Below are 21,709 nucleotides of genomic sequence, written 5' to 3'. Positions count from 1 at the left end.
AAATTAAACAGACTATGTTGTCTAAAAGGCAACAAATGTTGCCACCATTTTCTAACTTAGTTTAATAAATGATAATTACAAACAACCTCAATATTAGTACAGCATAAATATATGTGTATTTATACAAACAATTTAAACATTAGCATATGAACACTGAAATTGTAAAGGATACTTATATTACCAGTTACTACAAATTTGGGTAGGACAACTAGTACAATATCTATCTGCAGTATCATAGTATCATTTACTCGATTATCTCGCTCTAAAATCAACATTGAATGCCAGCATTCTAAAAGTCAAATCAGTATTACCAAAAATACATGATCCATTTTTACATTTAATATAACACTCTTTTCTCACTTGCAAATCAAACCATGCTAAAATATTTGGAATAAGATTCCCGTTTGGACATATCAATGGCCAAAATATCACTGATCTCCAAAGAGGTAATACGATAACGCCGTATCCTCTATCAACTTCGAATTTTTTAATCACATTTTATAACATAGATACCTGGGGAACAAACAAGCCTGCATGATCACACTATGGCTCTGCAAAAGCATCTATTCCCTGACACGACATCTTAAGTAAAATCTTGAATAAAAAATTGGAAGCTTGGTATAATGGGGCGAAGCAAACCAATCAACGTCCAATCTTAAATGAAAATGATCTTGAATCAAGGTCAACAAATCAAAAGAAATACCCCAATCATTGTAATCAGCGATTCGAGACAAATGGTCTGCTCCCTCATTTGCAGTTCTGAGTATCCATTCCATTTCCAAAGAAATAGAATTCCTGAGGCATAAACCAAAAATATCTAGAGCTATACTTTGTAAATCACTCTTCATTGAACCATTTTTTACAATCGAGGTAACACCTTTGATGTCAGATAACCATTTTACTTCTTGACTTGCTAAAATATGAGAAAATGCCTGTAATACCCTATATATAGCGACAAACTGCCTCCATGTAGATGATGTTAACATTTCTTCTTCATTCAGCATACCATGAGATGTTCCATTGATTGTATTTACCTCATAACCTGCATAAAATAGAACAAGTGGAAACGTCACAGGTCGCTCAACACGACAAAAACGAAAATTTTGCAGGCTCGGTTTGATTGAGCCTGTTCATGGACGGTAGTGGAAATGCATGCTACCGTCCACGCCCTCCAGCCCCGGGTTGAGCAGAACTCAACAGTTACACATGCTAAAAGCACGAAAAGCAATTTAGAGACATCCGCAGATGTATTCAAACGGCGGTGAACATGGAACCTTCAATGATACACATGTTCTGGCGTGTAATTCCATGAAAAGCGGCGTTTGGTCCCGAGAAAAAATAATGGGTTTGCCCCCAAACGAGAAAACAATGGGCAGAACTAAACAAACTGGAATTTAGAAAGGGGATCTGAGGTTATGGAGCCTGCATATCACAGGAACTGTCAAAAGACAAAATTAAAAAGCAGGCACCATATCCAAGGGGTGATCATACAATACCCAAGGCTATGAAAGCGGGAGTATTGGAACCACCCTGGCCGAAATGGTCATGCTGAGAAACTAAACAGTACCATTAACACGACATAAAACTCGTGCTGAACGATCTGAGAAGATCGAAATATAACAGCCCTGACTGAATGTACGGGTAACCCGAGCTACTAGCATCTGAGAAAAAACAATCTTTGAGCACTTTGTGGACTTAAAAATATCCCGTAGTAAACATTGACTCTGTTTGGGATCTTTTCAAAAAAGATGTTTTGAAATCAATAGACGAAAATGTGCCGTTTAAAACTGTTAAAAGGAAACACACTTACCATGACTGAATCGTAATCTAAAAAAGTGAATTAGGAAAAATGTCAGGCATTACAAACAAGCAAAGAAGACAGGAAAATTGAACAAATACAGGAACTTTAAAAAAGTGTAAGCAAACATTTAGGACAGCTGAAAAGGACTATTTTAACAATACCATCTAAAAGGGTCTTGACAATAAAAACTCTAAACCATTTTGGAACTATTTTAAATCTAAGAAACAGGAAAATATTGGTGTATCTCCGCTAAAAAAGAATGGTAACCTTATTACGGTTTCACAAAGTAAAGCAAATATCCTTGTTGAACAGTTTCTGTCAGTTTTCTGCAAAAAAAAACGGAACAGTAGATGAAAATAAACTTAAGTTTGTAAAACATGGCATACCATCTATTCCAGAATTAAGAATTACTGAGAAAGGTGTTCTGAAATTACTTCTAGACTTGAAAATATCTAATGGGGCCAAATCAAATACCAAATATTGTTTTGAAAACTTGTGTTCAAGGACGTGCACCTGCAATAACCAAAATTGTTCTATATTCTGTGGATAATGGATCACTTCCTACAGAAAAAGGGACAGACACCTTGCAGGAAATTACCGTCCTGTGAGCCTAACAATTGTTTTGTGTAAAACATTAGAATATATTATATGTGGTCATTTACTAAAGCATTTTGAAAATTATTCTATAGTCTCACAGACAGAAATCATGGTTTTTGATAAGGGTATTCAACAGAAACATAGTTTTTAGTAACTATGAATGACTTGTTAGTATCTTAAGGTTACAAAATGGCAAGTGGATATATAGCAATATTAGATTTTTACAAGGCTTTCCCACACGAAAAATTATTACAAAATCTAGAAAATTACGGCGTCCGTGAAAACTTGCTTCACTGGCTTTCATCCTTTCTGAAAGATAGAGTTATGAATGTTGTTGTAGGTGAACACTCGGTTAGTGTGGATGTTAAATCCGGAGTACCTCAAGGAACAGTCCTAGGCCCCCTTTTGTTTTTATGTCACATAAACGATCTTCCAGATTCCGTAAAATCTACAGTACGTCAATTTGCTGATGACTGTTCATTATACAGATCCATCCACTCACAGGACGACCATCTCCTACTTCGAAAAGACCTTCATGAACTTTAAAAACGTAATGTATGGGGCATGATTTTTTATGCCAAGAAGTGTTATATTCTAAGCGTCCGTTAGAAGTCAAATTTCTTCTATGAACTAGATAAAACAATCTTACAACAAGTGGACTCAAATCCCTACCTCGGATTGACTTTTTCAAATGATCTAACATGGGAAACACATATTACCAATATGTGTAAAAAAGCAAATTCAACCTTGCGATTTTTAAAAAGGAATCTTAGGAACTGTGCCCAAGACTGTAGAAAACTTGCATATATCTCGCTTGTTCGTTCTTCACTTCAATACGGATCGGTTATCTGGGATCCTTATTACGTTAAGGATATCAACATCCTGGAGAAAATTAAACGCCATGCGGCAAGGTTCATTCTAAAAGATTACCACTTCAGTGAAGATGGGTGCGTGACTGATATGTTACAAAGACTCAATCTGGACAGCCTACAGGAAAGAAGACAGCAGGCAAGACTAATATTTATCTTCAAAACCATTAGGGGTATGGTGCCGGCAATTGACAAAAATAGTTACTTAATAACAGTATTAAACAAAAGACGAATACGTCCTAAAATCAAAAGTGACAGTATTAGTTCAAACATTGTAGAAAAAGTTTTCGTAACCATTGAAATTGCTACAAAGTGAACATTGCAAATTCTAAACAATACAAACATTCTTTTTTTATTAAGGCAGTGCAGGATTGGAATAGATTGGAAGACAGTATCGTATGCGCAGAGACAGTGGAGAGCTTTAACTCGGCTCTCACACATCGTTACTGAACGACATCACTCACCGCGACGCCTTATACCAGATGTGGTCCTGCGTCGTAAACATACAGATACAGATATTGAAGCAGAATCTGAATTGCACTGAACCTCTTCTCTTAAACTCTGAACTTCAATTCTTTGATTCTAATTTCATTCATTAAATCGTTCAAAGTTGGATCAGCATTATTTTGTTCGTTTCTATCAGCGATTGCCAGTAAAAATATACATGTACATGTAATCTAAGCTGAATGACCACTTTTCATTAATTATTACCGTTAATCAATGCGCTATGTATTATAGCGCATGATCAATTGTCCGTGACTATCCTACACATAAAGGAAAATAGTTTTCTTTTAATATAATATCCGTTTGAAAAAACAAAGCATTTTTCTTACGCGAAATGTATTCCTCAATATGATGTTTCTTATGTTCATCAAAATCTGTTTAATCCAGGAAAATAAATAAAAACAATATGATGTAAAAAAATAAATAAAGGCCCTAAAATGGCTAAATTTGATTCTATTCCGAAACATATAACATTCGGAAGGATGTATTTGTGTAAGAAATTGAAAAACCAAGTCATTTTGTAAGACAATGCTTCTCATACAAAATATTGTTAGTCCTTGCTCGGGTATATACAGAAATGTTATTTATGTGTGAAAAACAGCTTTTATTTAAACGTCAATATGTATTGAGTCTAAAGGCTTAAATAAGGACTGTGTCTCTAATGCTAGTTAGAACAAAGCAGAAGCATCACTGTATGAGTTTGAAAATGAATATTTACATGCTCACGTTTAGTAATTCAGTTTTAATTGTCATTTGAATCAAAGTGCTTGCATGCTCTTACATATGAACGTGTGTATACTTAATTCGTGAAAGGGGGCTCAGTGTCAAAATGGTAAAGATCACTGACTTCAAATCACTTGCCCCTCATGAATTTGGTTTGGAGTCTCACTCTGGGCGTTGAAATCTTCATGTGAGTAAAACATCCAGCTGGCTTACAAAAGATCGGTAATTATACCCAGGTGTCCGCCCGTGATGAAATAATGCACAGAGGGACAGTTTGGGTCTTCCTCTACCATCATAACTGGTTGGAAAGTCGCCATATGACCAATAACTGTGTCTGTGTCGATGCGACATTAAACCCAATAAAAAACAAATCACAAACTTATTTCGTACAAACGTGGAATATTTCAGTGACAACATTTCAAAAATGTTTCAATATCAATCAGCAAATAGTTATATTATTACATTGCTTTTTCTTTTATACTTTTTGTTGACGCGTAGCATGTATTTTCTTTGTATCAATAGTGTGTCCACATTCTGTTACAAATACATTTTCTTTCAATATGTTACACATTTTATTGCTTAATCGATATCATGCAAAACACTACAAGCCTGACAAGTACTTGGATATCAAGCCTGCATGAACAGTTATAGCAGAGTTAACTGCAAAATGCGTTTTATATGTGTTTGCCATTTAGCTTATCGTCTAGAAACAGGACAACAAATCTATTTCTGTAACATTATAACCTATCTTATACCGACATCAGTTGGCACCAAGTGATAATGTCAGATAAGAAATGTTGCCTGTTAGAGTAAAATAATATATAAAGAATTTCATTTATAAAAAACTGTACAAAAACTGTATTGCCTGTTTTAAGCATGTGACTCTTTGTTTATTGTGCGAATTCGTCGTGTGGGTGTCGTGAGGGACTAATTTTCGTGGATTTCGTGGTTGAGTCAATACACGAAATTTAATCCCAACTAACAAGTAAAATTCCCATTCATTTCATGTTCAAAAGTTGAAATCCACGAATTCATATTCTCACGAAATTGCGGTTTTGACCAAAACCACGAAATTTTATGCCCACGAAATTAAATGATTTTACAGTATTAAGGTAAGATCACTTCCAACGGTATTACTTTTTCATTATAATGGACCTAATAACAGAAAACAATTAAGATAGGTATAATTCAATTCAATATATGAAAAAGTTGTACTCAGTTCACCATTTTATTCTATCTGCGGATCTTCATATTTGGTGATACATGTAAATGTCATCCTAATTTCAGATTGTGAAGCGGAACATATGTTTGTACCAAAGATCTGCGCAGTTTATGTATTAAATTAACCAAACAGTGTCGCAAACCAGACATTTAGATCAATGATACGCATTTAGTTTAAGGACTAGCGAATAAGCACGCTTCAAATTTCAGTTAAAGCTTATCTTTGGAAAGGTCAATTTCCAACACTAAAGTCGCAATCCTTGCAATGTCTTGTGGTGGAGGAATGGGTAAGTTATACTCGTTTATATCACTGTAAATTATATAATTGAATATTTCCTGTGACAAACAATATAGAAACAAGCAATCTTATTTAGTACGCTACATTTCAAATTACAGGTCGATGGTTTAATCATATAACAATTGTTAGATATTAATAAGTTTGGGAGAAAGGTTAATTTGCAATGTCAATGTTTGATGAAAGGAAAAAAAATAAACTGCTCGTAGGAATAAAAAAACAACTTTTTAACATGTGCCGTGTAAAAACGCCAGCATCATTTAATAGCGGACAAAGATAATTACGAGTTCCAATCTGGCTGGACAGAAAAGGACAGAAGAACAATAATTGGTCAAACACACATCTATAATCCAAGATAACATATTTTCAAAAGACAAAATAGAAGTTCAAAATACCGCAAAACGTATTTCTGGAAAATATAAGGCAATACAAAATATATTTTTTTACTAAAAACAAATTCACTGCTTCTCTTTCCATGGTTCATTTTTAGATCAAACTAATTTGTCCGGTGTTCAACAATATCTCTATCATTATTGGAAGGTTGTTTAATGTTAACAGAAATATTTCTTTATTTTCAGAAGTCACACTTTTGTTGTGTTTTCTTCTGACGTTGGCGGGATCTGCTGGTTTGTATATATTATTGTAAATTAGTGTGCCTTAATGCTGAATGGTACACGTTAACTTAATACTATGTTGATAGTAACATAATCTGGCTAGAGGAGACTCTATCTTTCATATAAAGAAGCCAGTATGTGTATACGCTTTATACCGATTTTGTCTTTATCAACATTAGTTTTCGTTACAAACAAAGATCATGTCTTAATATATGACATATGTGCCAACATTTTGTTAAACAACATAGTTGTATATTTGAATATGAGGTGTGATTACAAGGGTTATTACATGACTCTTTTTATACGTTAATTGTCGGTCCATCGGTTGTGCAATATAACTATATGACCGCTCCATATTCAACACATGTTTTCTGGACTAATAAGTCAAAACTTAAAAAATTAAAAGTATGAAAGTTAACTTCTAATGTCATGTAATAAAACACTTATTGAATGGTCTTTGGGACCTCTGGCAATAATTTTGGAAATTGACCGGCAAGACATACCATCAATGTATAATATTTTCATATAAACTTTTTGTAATAAAACAATTATTGAATGGTCTTTGGGACCTCTGGCAATAATTTTGGAAATTGACCGGCAAGACATACCATAAATGTATAATATTTTCATATAAACTTTTCAGTCATGTATTTTAACTGTTACTGTGACGCTGTATTTGTAGTATACTATTTTCAGAATGTCTTGAATGCTATAGTTGTTCAAATGTTGTCAATTTGGATAGTTGTAACACAACAAAAGCATGTGGACTGGGTCAGGTAACTACCACAAGAGATTTTCTGTATATATATCCTTATGCAGTTGGTTTGTATTATTTTCGCGGTAACTGGTATAAAAAGAGTTAAAAATTATATTCTAAATGGGATTTCACTTTGTTGTTTTGTTTTTGTTTTGTTTTGTTTTGTTTTGTTTTGTTTTTTCGATTTTCCCACATAAAACTCTCAGCTGCCTTTCTGAAACAGTTTTGCATTTATAAGTTTATACACATATATACCTCATAAGACGAATAATATGCTATTTTTGTTTTTAAACATTTTTCAGTCGTGTTTCCACAATGTAACATCAACAGAACACAGTCTTGGTTGTGTTGAAAATAAGGTATGTGCTTACTTTTCCGTGTATCATTCATAAGGGTATAATTAAAGTCATCACGTTACCGAACGGATACATCCGGAAGCATCATTGCTACAATAAAGGGATAAGCAATAAAAAGCAGAGCTGTTTAGTAGAGAACTGAAATGTCTGATGATTAAAGCATTGTAATTTTAGTATTTAAAAATCCATATCTTAGTTATAACCTGTATTTGCATATATGTTAGAATAATAACTAAATTTGTTGAAACTGTTAAACCCGAAATGTATTGTGTTCTGCAACCCAAACTGCAATACTCGAGAGAAATTCGAGGAATGTAGCATTTGATGTATTTCGTCTTTTATTTATGTTTTCCATTTTCAATTATTCAACATTAATTTTGCCTTGTTTTTAATGTTTTTAGGCAAAGAAGTCTATTATCTTCATCAAAGTTTATTCATTTATGCAATTTCGTTGTTTGAATTCTTGCAACGTCTTTTAATGTGCAATAATATTGTTACAGGCATATAGTAAGATTAATTTAACGTTTTCAGAATATATCCGTCGTTATAGTTAAGTAACCTCCGCCCCAAAAACTACTGTTGCCTGTCACACACAATGAATCTACTTTTTCTGTATTTTATTTTTTTTTTTTTTTTTTTGTTAATCCTGATGATTTTTTAAATTACCGGTATAAGGCCAGGCACTTTGCCTAAATTGTACTTTTTCAACTGTTTATTCTTTGTTGAATAATTAATTAATTAATGGTACCATATTTTAACTTATAAATTAATGATTTAAACAGCGTTGTGATTCCCATGCCTCGATTTCTAGCACTATAGTTGGACGAGATATTGGTGCTAGACAGACAAAATGCTTCGAATGTTGTTCAACTGATCACTGCAACACGGCTGTGTGTCAACATTTAGACCGTGAGTGCATGATAAACCTGCAGTCAGGATTTTCTGATTTGTAACTTTGATATCTCATTGTAAGTTATTGGTGTTAAACTAGCTTTTCAAGTTGATTTAAATCCTCAATATAACCTATACTGTGTTGGTGCGCCGTACAACCCAAATAAATAAATAAACTAAATCCTCAATACAAATTCAAGTAGTAAAAATGGGCAAATTGCATTGCAGCACTTTCAATTTCTATATTTAGTAACATAAACTACGTAATACAGTTGATTACTCAAAATGCATGTTAACCTACACATTATTTCTTAACGATCTGCTTCCATTTCAGCCAAGGTATGTGTCGATGATGAATCTATGGACTGTGCAAGGTTTAACTCTTTGTTCAGCGTTTGTAGCGATATAAACCATGCAAGGAACGTGTGTCCCAGATTCTGTGGACTTTGTAATATTGGTATGTATCATATATAGAATACTTCAGAAAGCTGAATGAATATAAGAATTAATTTCGTATCGTAAGTCAAAATGGTTTAGCATATGTATATTGAAAGCCCTTAACAAAAGGGCTGAATAATAAACATACAATACTCTATGTCAGACAAGGCCTTTTGGGATAGAACTAATAATGGTCGGATATGTCTGTGCCTAAATAATTAGATATGTCTGTGCCTATAAAAATTATGAAATAGAAAAAGTGGAAATTCCACTGAAGTTTGTAAATCATATCTCCATAAAATTCAAGTGAAGAAAAAGTAATAAAAAAGAATTTTGAGAGGATATTTGGTTCAGTACTGAATGAACAAATTCAAAGCAATCAAATTATCAATAAGAATATATATAGTTTGAACTATTAACTTAAGAGGAGGCTGGGATTTGTTTTAATGCAGCCTGTGTACACATTATTTTGTATCAATTAATTTGATCCAGTGTACGCGTTTCAGAAACGAAACAACTGCTGTTCCTGGTCATTTACTCATGTAAGGCAATCATAGCTAAGTGTCAAATCTACTGTAAAATGAGTATAATTTCAGTTGACGGAAACTGGACAACATGGTCGTCTTGGAGTAAATGTGACGTTACCTGTGAAAATGGGCAACAGTCTCGGACAAGAACGTGTACAAACCCGGCACCAAAGAATGGTGGTCTAGACTGTGTTGGCGGAAGTACTGATGTGAAAGCTTGCCAAAAGCAACTTTGTCCTGGTACTATTATTAGATAACTTCAAATACTATTGTTTATACCCAAAGAAGCACGAAAAGTGAAAATGAACAGGGGGTTGACGTTAACATACCATTATAGAATATTATATAGATAATATATTTCTTTCATATAATCGAAGGAAATCGTTAAATTACATGAACATACATTAATAACAGATACAATTTTTTTTACATAGTACATGGCGGATGGAGTGACTGGTCACAATGGGATGTGTGCTCGGTTACATGTGATATGGGCTTACAACGTCGCTCTCGAAACTGTTCTAATCCTCATCCAAGTCTCGCAGGCAACCATTGCTTTGGTGACAGTGTGGATCACAAACTCTGCATGCCTGCTCCATGTGCAAGTGCGTTTAAAATAATTCCTTACTTCAGTTTTTGCACAATATTTTAAACCCGCACTTATCTAAAATTCAGTTCTTTACAGTATAGAAACCTTATTTGATGAAAATAGTATTGCCTGCGATACATAACTCTCTGTTTTCAAATTGACCTGCGATTGTTAATATCAGTTTACAAAATATTTTGCATTTTAAGATGGTGGCTGGAGTGACTGGAGCTCATGGAGTACATGCAGTGCGACATGTGGAGGAGGAATTCGTTCTCAATCAAGATCTTGTTCGAACCCCCATCCATCGCCGTATGGGAAATATTGCTTAGGTTCTAATGACAGAGTGGAGTCATGTGCCAATATGAATTGTGGTATATTTGTAACTGACACAATTAAAATTGTAAAATGTCGAATATTTTATTAATTAGATATTTTGAATTTCTTTTTTCTCAAATATTTCATTATGTCTTATTTTGATTTGTGTTTAGTGATCGGAGGCAAAATAATGATAATTTCTCAGTTGTTGACATTTAGTCTTAGCAATATTGGCGCAATTGGCAGTAAAAGTTTGATTTGTAACCATTAGGCTTTTATACAATCGTTACATATCTAGAATAATCAAATCATGCTAGTATTCTATCTTTAATATTTATATCTGTATACTGTACAGCCACATAATAAAAATTGTTTCTGGTGCAGCAGGTGTTTAAATGTCTCTGACTTCACATTAACAAGGCATACAATTGGACTTATTCATAAATACTTTGGCGACACTGATCATGTTATGCTGCACAATGTCGTATTTATTATTAATTGCGACAGTCAATATCAAATGATATTACACCAAACATTAATAACATGTCAATGGTATAATTATATCTTCAAGCCTTTTTCTTTGAAGGAAAGACACAAACAATGTTATTTTTTGTTTACAGAGACGAAACACTGCTTGTCCAGTCCATGTGTACATGGTCAATGTTATGAAGTTCTTCACGATTATCTATGTTCTTGCAACTATGGTTACGAAGGCCGTTACTGCAATATCTGTATGTAAAATGTATTACTTATATTTTTCAAAAAGTCCATCTGTATTAACTGATTACCCCGTATATAACGTGGATTTTATAGGATCTTTTTTGATTTGCATTTTCTTTTCATTTCATATGGTAGCGCATTCATCAGCCTCTACATGAAAAATATAAATGTGCAATGCCCAGATACGTTTTTTGTATTACAATATATATACTTTCATGTGTTCTATGCTGATGTTTACAACTCGAATTATAATTACGAATTCTAAACCTTAGATATAGTAAATTGAATTTTCTTTGACATGCAGCGGTCAGCCATTGCCAACCGGATCCATGCATTAATGGCACATGTGTAGACTTGTTAAATGGTTATTCCTGTACCTGTCATCACGGGTTCGAGGGGCGTCATTGTAACATTTGTAAGTATTTTTTAAGTATTGCTTGAATTAAACTTGTTCTAACTTTGTTGTAAATTACTTCAGCCTGCGGCTCAGATACACTAAGTCAAATGCTTAGAATGATCCCGTATGAACAATCGTGGTTCTTTATACAATTACCTACAGCCAATAATAAATACAGCTTGAATAATTATCAAATTGCAAGAGTTCTACAGAGGGTGTTGATTCGACCATGTATGCGTTATGGTACAGATTATCTTTTGAAACAAGGTGAATTTCTTTTATGTGTTGACATTTGATAGACTACACCATGTACACTTAATTTTACATATAAAATATATCGTATACCCGTAAATTTGTATATGCTGTCTACTGTGTTTCATTAACCTCACACATATCGTACCATATGCTCTTAACTTTGCATATATTATACCATATACCCGTAAATTTGTATATGCTGCCTACTGTGTTTCATTAACCTTACACATATCATACCATATCCTCTTAACTTTGCATATATTATACCATATACCCGTAAATTTGTATATGCTGTCTACTGTGTTTCATTAACCTTACACATATCATACCATATGCTCTTAACTTTGCATATATTATACCATATACCCGTAAATTTGTATATGCTGTCTACTGTGTTTCATTTACCTTACACATATCATACCATATGCTCTTAACTTTACATATGTTATACCATATACCCGTAAATTTGTATATGCTGTCTACTGTGTTTCATTTACCTTACACATATCATACCATATGCTCTTAACTTTGCATATGTTATACCATATACCCGTAAATTTGTATATGCTGTCTACTGTGTTTCATTAACCTTACACATATCATACCATATGCTCTTAACTTTGCATATATTATACCATATACTCGTAAATTTGTATATGCTGTCTACTGTGTTTCATTAACCTTACACATATCATACCATATGCTCTTAACTTTGCATTTATTATACTATATACTCGTAAACTGGTATATTCGAAACAGTTTTTCCTTAACGTTGCATTGGTTGTTTCAAGGACTCTAATTTCAAATTAACCGTTGTCATTTCTCAGTCGTTCTTGATTATACATATATAATTAGTGTGAGCAAAGATATAACATATGCGTGTTATTTCCGATCGTTCATCTTGTGTTTTAGTTTCGACAAGATTGTTCTATTTGGAAATTACAGTATATAGCTAGTTACACAGTCCTTTAGTATGGTAACTAGTGGCTTGTCTCTAATATTTCTTAGAAGTCAATCATGTGCTGTTATATCATACGATAACGTTTACATCTCTAGTAAATAGTACTTTAAAATAAAAATTGTATTGTTTAATATAGGTAAACAGTGGACATTGTTTAAAGTACTTCCTAGTCAAATATGGTTCTTATCATTGCTATACATGTTTTATAGAGAAATCTTAAATATTAATGCATGCACTTACATTAACAAAAAGAGTATACCAGGTTAGCATAGCTTATGATGGTTGTACTTTCTTATGTTAATTATGGTATAATATGCATTTGTGTTATTATGTTTGTAGAGTTGATGATAAACTGAAGTATAAGATGTTGTTTGTATTTAAAATGATATATATTCACGTATAATATTTACGTAAAATTTAAAATGTTTACATGTAAATTTGCTGATTTATGTCTACCTGTATATATGTTACGCTCTTCAAGAATGGAGGAAATAAAATAATCTGCCTATCAGCTGGTCTCTGACTGATACACATACACTATATCCTTATGCACCAGAGAAAAATATAAATGTTGTCAGCGCTTAAGTTCAAAATATGGTAAACAAATATAATTATTTGTCTTGTATCTTCTTCAAAATAGATTGCCAACTTCCTTTTAAGCAAAAGGCAGCATACATGTACATGGAAAAACAAAAACCTTTTTTAACTAGAATGCCACATGAATTTGCAGCCAGTTCACCTTGCAAGACAAGCCCGTGCAAACATGGGCAATGTTTTGAAAGTAAAACTGGTTACATTTGTGTTTGTGAAGACGGTTTTGGTGGAAAACAATGTGATACTAGTATATGAAAGTGTTCACAGATATAAAGGTCCGTTTTCCGGACCCCTAACAATACGAAAAATGTAACCTTATGTTTTTCTAAACAACATGAATAAATTGCTGTTAATAGGAGATCGACATGTGACCAATATTTTGGAATCTGCTGGTAGTTAGGAACAATGTAAAATGTATTCGTTTAATGTATACATCATTTTTCAACCTTCACTGCAAGTATGTATCTTGGACGAAACACTACTGCATTAAATGTAGCCGTATCAAAGCAAAATAATTACACAGAAATGCATCTCTATTTTCGAACCATCTGATTTAGTCAGTTATACATTTATAGAATAAAAAATCTACCTTAAAATATATCTACCTTAATATTTTAAGGTATCGTAATACATACCTTAAACTGAGTATGAATGGCATTTATCAGCCGTTATTGAATTCAAAACAGTCGGTAGTGATGTTTTTATTTGCATACGTTAATAGAACTTAAAGTACTTCGAACATTCTCTCCTGACCCACGTATCTTTCAAAAGGAAAGCAGAACACCAAACTTCCACAAGATCAGCCGTGTATAACAACCAACAACTAGCTTATGCAGCTACTAAACGATTTATAACAGCGGATACAAAAACTTTTAAATAATTTGTTTAAACATTACCATCGCCAGTTTATATTTCAATTTTATATCAATTTTATTTCAGTTAATTACTGTACGACAAATCCATGCATGCATGGAACGTGTCTCTTTGGAAACTCAGATTACACATGTACCTGTAGTACCGGTTATATTGGAAAGAACTGTGACATCAGTAAGTTGATACGTTGTAAAACTCAGTTGTATTTTCCTATATATTTCTTGTTAATGCTTGGAACTGCCACGATATGCTCGGTATCTATCATTAAAGATGTGTATTTTTCTGAAAATATTATCGCAATAAATTATTATTTCTTGATATGTTTTATTGCCAGAAAACTGTAGGCTATTGCGATTAACTTGTTATAAAATTCGAAATATCAAGATGATTTCTGAAAGAATCGAGAAAGCTAATCTACCGAATAAATGGCAGTTGTGGGCACTTACACAAAATGTTTCGAAAAAGTAATGTAATATTGCAATAATATTTTCAGAAAACCTTCCACTATTGAGATAATCTTTTCGGAAAACTTTGCTTTAGCAAGATAATTTTAGAAGTATCGCGATAGCTACCTAGCTATCTCGTGGCAGAAATATGCCAACATAGAAATGTTCTCAGAAAATGCACACATTTCCTAGAAAGTTTAAAAATTATCGTGATAGCTACCTAGCTATCTCGTGGCAGAAATATGCCGCCATAGAATTTACTTCATGCTTTCTGTTGCGCACTTGCTTAAAACAATACGTTTTTACTTAAGAAATAATAAATATGTCCCTATATTTTATCAGTTAATAAAATATGGGCAGGATTTAATACTCGCATCCGAACGACTGCCAATATTTTATTAGCTGATAATATTATTGGAACATATTTATTATTTCGATTCTAACCACGTAACTTCTTCACATTTTACTTGACTACATTTTAGCTCGATACGTCATTCGGCTGGTCATATGCTATTATAAAAACCTACCCACGAATGGAAAACGTTGCATAAAACGGAATTTTCCGATATTCAGTAAATTTTAATTAAAGTATTAAGTAGTTACTGCTGTGAAAATGTTATTTTCAATAACTTTTAACGTAGCATATAGAAATCAGAAGTAAATACTTTAATCAAAATTTATATAATAGATCTATGCAGTATCTAAACACGTCATCTATGCAGTATCTAAACACGTCATCTAGACTTGATGACACTGAAACACACACACACACACACAAGAACGTTGCGGCATATAAACACGTACCACGTCTTGAAGATTGGAACATGAGTTATAATTTATTTACTGTCATAGTAGAATCTAGTTGACATTTGTGGTGCTACAACGCAGAAATTGTTAAGTACGTACACGACCAGATATAGATCTTGATTCACCGATGTTGAAGTTGAAACTTACCGGGCTGAAACATTTTCTTCCGGTAAAAATATAAACAAATAAATTCATCATTTAGAAATAGTTTGTTTCAGAAAACTTGATGTACTTTTTATTACTTCTACTTAGCACTGGAAACGGTCATTTAGTCTGCATGTAGAATCTCACAGTCATGTTACAAGCGCAGGGTGGAATGAAACAGCTATATTTTATCGTAGATTCATCTATACGCGATTTCGCTATATATGTTTAAATAGTACTGTAAAATCATTTAATTTCGTGGGCATGAAATTTCGTGGTTTTGGTCAGAACGGCAATTTCGAGGGGATATGAATTCGTGGATTTCAACTTTTGAACATAAAATGAATGGCAATTTGACTTGTTCGTTGGGATTAAATTTCGTGGATTGGCTCAACCACGAAATCCACGAAAATTAGTCCCCCACGAATATTAATGATTTCACAGTAACCGCTGCGGATCGTGTTAGAAAAAAACTGTAAAACTGCAGCTGTCAGCCGGCAATATTGATAAAAAAGTATGATTAAACTAACTTTTTTTATTCTAGCCTAAAACTGTTGTTAATTGTCACTGTCTGTGTATATTTAACTGGATAGTAAACTCGTGTTAACATTTAGACGACGTGCTGTTAACACACCTTTTCAAGCACATTTGGCCCTATAACGCATGACTTAAACAAGTTGTAGAAGAAACGAACGCTTATCGCAAAATGTTCAAATATTTTGTTTTATGCAAGAATCGCACTGATGCATGTTACTTTCCCGTTATAGCATCTGCAGAATTCCGATGAATCCTTATGTGCCACAGATGTAAGGGTTCCAGACGCTGTAGATGTTATAACATACAATTATTTTGAGAAAGCGTGGATTTACGATTTGTGCATTCGTGTGTGTAGGTTTATTTTAAAGCGTTCTGCGGCTGTAAACAGTTTTCACGTTCTTACATCCAGTGTTGTTATATTTTCTAGTCCTAAAGTTGGGCTCATGGAGTACATTCAATTTAACTATAATTGAATTCCGCTAAAGCCGCCAGTGCTAGGGGAGAGGTGGGAGGCAGTGTGTGTGTGGGGGGGGGGGGGGGGTTGCGAAAGGTGTGTTCCACAGTTTATTACCTCTCATGAATAGTCTCATCAATTATTCTATCATGAATTATTCTAGCAAATGCATCAGACTGTTATGACATACTGCACAGGGACATAAGCTTTAAGAACGGAGTGTATAATATTACCTTGTGGAGATCTAAACAGGTGAAAGAAGTCTTTTGCGATATGAAAACCGGCTATGGAGGATGGACGGTATGTCCCTGTTATTTGTAACGTTTATTGCGGTATTGAAACTAAAAGCAGTTAGCTCATAGTGTCTTTTTAGTTAATAATTAACCGTGTAATATAAAAACGCACCTATATCCAACGGTTTTACATTACTGTTCTGAATCCATTTTATTCTCGAGATCACTGTGATCCATTGAACGATCTTTTATTGCCCACAGGCAATTATCCAATAAATTTTAGCGACTGTAGGCCAAAGCGGTCTTTAGTTTAAATAACTGTTCCATTCTGAAACGCTATAATTGTGACCTTGACATTTGACATTAGAATTGGCTGGAAATAGTTATAAGACACATGTATTGTTTGCAGGTATTCCAAAAACGTTTTGATGGATCGGTGAACTTCACCAGGAAATTCTTAGAATATATAAATGGATTCGGAAATTTTACAGGGGAATTCTGGCTTGGTAAGTTCTAGTTGGGCCCAATTTGTCCATACGGTAACCATTATATTGTTGTTTTAAAACAGAATTTGCATCATTGTGTTGCTTTAAAGTCAAAAAAGACATTTACTTGTCAGTAATCAAAACTATCCTGATGTGCGACCTTGTTTGTTCACGTAGCAACTGGTTTGCTGGTACAAAAGTAACACAGATCCGGTAACGACGAACTGCGGGTTTTTCAGTGTCTACTCCAAGATGGTATGTCCAATTTATGCTCAAAGTCATAGATATAAAACAAAACTGTATGTGAAGAGAGGCATACCTTACGACATGATTAAAGGCCTAGATTCACTACTATATAAGTGTCCCCCTCCAAATCCAATATACAACTCCCATCTTATCTGCTGCTTATCAGCGATTATGTAATAGCAACTGATTAGAGGGCAATTAGCACAGCAGGGACCCCAACTAGACCATGAAGATGTGTGCAGTGGAGTTGAAAGAAATTAATTTTTCTTCAGTAAATGTGGAATGATAATATTAATAATTATTATTTTGATATTATGTAGATGATAATAACTATTACTTTAATGTTATAATAATGATAATAATGATAATAATAATAATAATAATAATAATTATTATCATTATTATTATTATATTACAAATAGGATGATATTAAAAGATACAGTAATAATATTAAAAATAATAATGATAATAAAACACATTCAAGTATAGTGAAAACTTCCTGAATTCTTTGTGCTGACAATTGATTTTCATGTATTCATGTAATCAACATTATTTGAATATAAAATTATTGTGTTCCATCTATACTCAATTTTCATTTTCAGTATGTTGAAATTCACATTCTGTTTTCAATTCAGACAAATGTTATTTACAGTATTCTGCAAGCTTTAGAAGAGTGAAAGTCACATTTTTCAGAAATATCACAATTCTCCAGACAGAATTTGAAAAAATAAAAACTTGCATGTTTCTTTAAGTAAGTTTCTCATTATTTCATTATTGTGAAAATAAGTTTCTGATTATTTTATTATTGTGTTTGATGAACAAATATTTTTCTTTACATTTAAATGAAAAAAAAACTAGTATAACTTAAAAGTCATCATTTATTCATTAATTTAAAATAAATTACATTGTTTCCCTTTCTCACTAATAGATACACTTTTAAGGTAGGCTGACTTTCCAATAAACAATGACCCTTGTTTATTGGAGCCATACTGTGATGGTCATTAGCCCCCAACTGTGCCGGTGAAGACAAAAATCCCTTGGCCCACTGCCAAAATCTAGGCCTTTAAGTCCGTTGTGCAAAAATGTTTTTTCAAAGAACATTCGTGAAAACCGGCGTCCCTAGGCAACTATTAGCTGATAACAAAACAAACACTTAAAGGCGGAGGTCGCGCGACTAGTGTACATGATGTATATTTAAATCAGTTTTGGGAACCTTTCTATAACTGATATATAGCTATCATGTGCGCATATCAAATACCGCCGCCACAAATCTTCTAAGAAAGTAAGTTGTTTCATCAAAACTCGAGTGGGCCAAAACCTGTGCATTTTTTAAGATTTATTGTGAAATTGTAAGTGTTTCCTCTCTTTGTTTCACACAGTGAAACTGTTTTCTTTTAATATATATGTACAAGTATTCAATGACGTTGTACATATTACGTTAAGTCAGTTCATTAATCCAAATTTAACTTTGAAAGGAAAGTATGTAGCTATTGACATAGCTTCGTTACACACAAAGTTTAACACCCTAAAAAGATAAATTCTACAGAATCTATTGAGAAAAAAATCGGAAGACCCCAAACTATTGGAACAATAACTGAGTATTGTAGTGAGATTACTACAAGTATTAAAATAATGTACCGCTTTTCGTTATAATCTTATAATATGTATGTATCTTTTATGAGAAAATGATAATAGAATTATGAATTATTAAGTAGTTATGTCTGTACGTGGGAGACATATTGATTTACTCCTGTCTGTCTACTTGTCAAAAATCTTGTTCGCACTCTAAGTCAAACATTTTTCATCCGATCTTGAACAAAACTTGAACAAAATATGTTTGACCAGAAGTCCTCGGCCAAGTTCGATAACTAGCCACATATGCCAAAGCATTTCAGAATTATGGCCCTTGAATAACCGAGAAGCGCTCGTATTTTAGGCGCAATCATGAAGCCAAAAGGAACACTTATGAGTAGTATCTGGTTCCTTTTGGGCTTCATGATTCATTTTGGCTTGATGAATGTGCATGCGCTGTAGTGGTATAGAAGTCAAAGTTAGATAACTAGCCAAATCGGCATAGGCACTTCAAAATCATGGCCCTTAAAGTACCCAAAATCAGCCTATTTTCTCTACAAAGGCATATTTGTAGCGCGTAAACAGTATATAAAGACTGTCTTACTATTAGGATGATTAGGCAGTTGTGGCAGTCATGCGCTTTACTTAAAAGCTGCTCTGGTCTAACATTCAAATTGGTGCTTTTAGGTTTAAAGTATATAGAAGAAATGTCTGCTCAAGGATCAACCGAGCTGAGAATAGACTTGTCAGCGGCAGATGACTCATACTTCTACAAAGTGTACCCAAATTTTCATTTGGGCACTCGTCCTGGTTACCAACTCCATATAGGTAGTGGCACTGGAACTGCAGGTATTTCTATATCCAGATTTACACTTCTTTGGTAATCTTTTTATCTATATTCAGTAAAGTTTAAGAATAAATACCGAGTACAAATAAAACCCTGGAAAATAGTTTGCTCGGTCAAAACATCACTATAGGGCGAATGATAAATAACGTAGATAACTAGATCTTTAGTACAAAAGACCTCGCCTGCAGACTCCTATGGAAAATATGTAGTTCCTTCACACTGGTATTAGGTCATTACTGCTAGAGTTGTCATATGTATAACATTGGAATATTCCGAAATACGAACATGTACGATATATCGAATAAGAATACATAAAACTCTTCAAAACAAACTAACTGTAAACAAAATGAGAAAGTTGCGAGACGATGTGATTTTACTGGAAAAAAAACCACTAAAATACAAACAATGCAATGAGTAATATTGTTTTCTAACGATTAAGAATGATTAGGAATGTACGAAATTAGCTTGATATAGCGTTGTCATTGTGTACCCAATAGGTGATAGTAGAGGACTGACTTTTAATAACGGGCAGGCCTTTTCAACGTACGACCATGAGATGATTAACAACTGTGCTTTCTCAGATCGAGGAGGATGGTGGTATTATAACTGCGCGCATGCTAATCTAAATGGAGAATATTTCACACCTGGAACAGATCATGGTGAACCTGGAATGATATACAGAGACTTTAAAAGTACTGAATCTTTAAGGACATCAAGAATTATGTTCAAACGCGTTTAGTGTAGACAGGGAAGTAAAGTAAAACATACAAAACAAAAAAAAATGACTTTTTTTGAGTCTTTGAAACAAATATGACATTCATATATGTAACTGGATAAATCATATTTTCCGGTAACAATACATAAAGCTATGAAAAACCATTAGCTGTTTATGTCACTTATTCTGTGCTAAAATTTATTTTAAAAAAACATCAAACAAGTCATATCAGTCTTCTGACTTGAGCGGTAAAACGGTAATATTAATAGAACTTTTATTTTCTTATTACATCATTGTGTCTGAAATCATTAGTCCTCCACCTCTGATTCATGTGGGGAAGTTGGCAGTTACTTGCGGAGAACAGGTTTGTACTGGTACAGAATCCAGGAACACTGGTTAGGTTAACTGCCCGCCGTTACATAACTGAAATACTGTTGAAAAACGGCGTTAAACCCAAAACAAACAAACAAACGTTATACATGTGTGACGGAAAGCGGACATCGGAGTACGTAGTAAATATAGGGGTTGTCTCAAAGTAATATTGACATACCACTATAAAGTGTATAAAAAAAGGTTTGCTCTCGTACTAGGCGGCTATACAAATTACAAGGCCGACCTGCAGCATGCCTACATCCCTCACAAGGCCGATCTACAAAACGGCTACATCTGTCATAAGGCCAATCTACAGAACGACCACATCCCTCACAAGACCGATTTACAGAAAGGCTTCGAATGTAAAGAAGTCGATTGGAAGATGCAAAACGTGACTGTACATGCATTGAAATATTTTTCTGATCATACAGACGCAGCCGTTAGGCTGAAGAAAAGACATCACCTTTTCTGAATGAATAATATTAATTTGTCTACATTTGACATCGAAAGTTTAGAGTGGGGGCATCACCTATTAATTTTAAAATCTTGATACT

General features: G+C 33.6%; 1 protein-coding gene across 1 annotated transcript; it reads left to right on the top strand.

Annotated features, from left to right (window-relative positions):
* Nucleotides 1-5,894: 5,894 nt before the first annotated feature.
* LOC123543006 (neurogenic locus notch homolog protein 1-like) lies at nt 5,895-20,947 on the top strand. The gene is made up of 16 exons (XM_045329064.2): nt 5,895-6,002; nt 6,589-6,636; nt 7,321-7,400; nt 7,684-7,740; nt 8,520-8,646; nt 8,963-9,085; nt 9,663-9,833; nt 10,028-10,198; nt 10,389-10,553; nt 11,118-11,228; nt 11,522-11,632; nt 14,364-14,471; nt 16,849-16,985; nt 17,328-17,424; nt 19,909-20,070; nt 20,566-20,947. The coding sequence occupies exons 1-16, from the start codon at nt 5,981-5,983 to the stop codon at nt 20,805-20,807; spliced, it is 1,932 nt and encodes a 643-aa protein (XP_045184999.2). The 5' UTR covers nt 5,895-5,980; the 3' UTR covers nt 20,808-20,947.
* Nucleotides 20,948-21,709: the final 762 nt, after the last annotated feature.

This window comes from Mercenaria mercenaria, chromosome 19 (assembly GCF_021730395.1).
Source record: "Mercenaria mercenaria strain notata chromosome 19, MADL_Memer_1, whole genome shotgun sequence".
In the NCBI taxonomy this organism is placed as follows: domain Eukaryota; kingdom Metazoa; phylum Mollusca; class Bivalvia; order Venerida; family Veneridae; genus Mercenaria; species Mercenaria mercenaria.
This window is presented reverse-complemented; position numbering and strand designations above follow the sequence as displayed.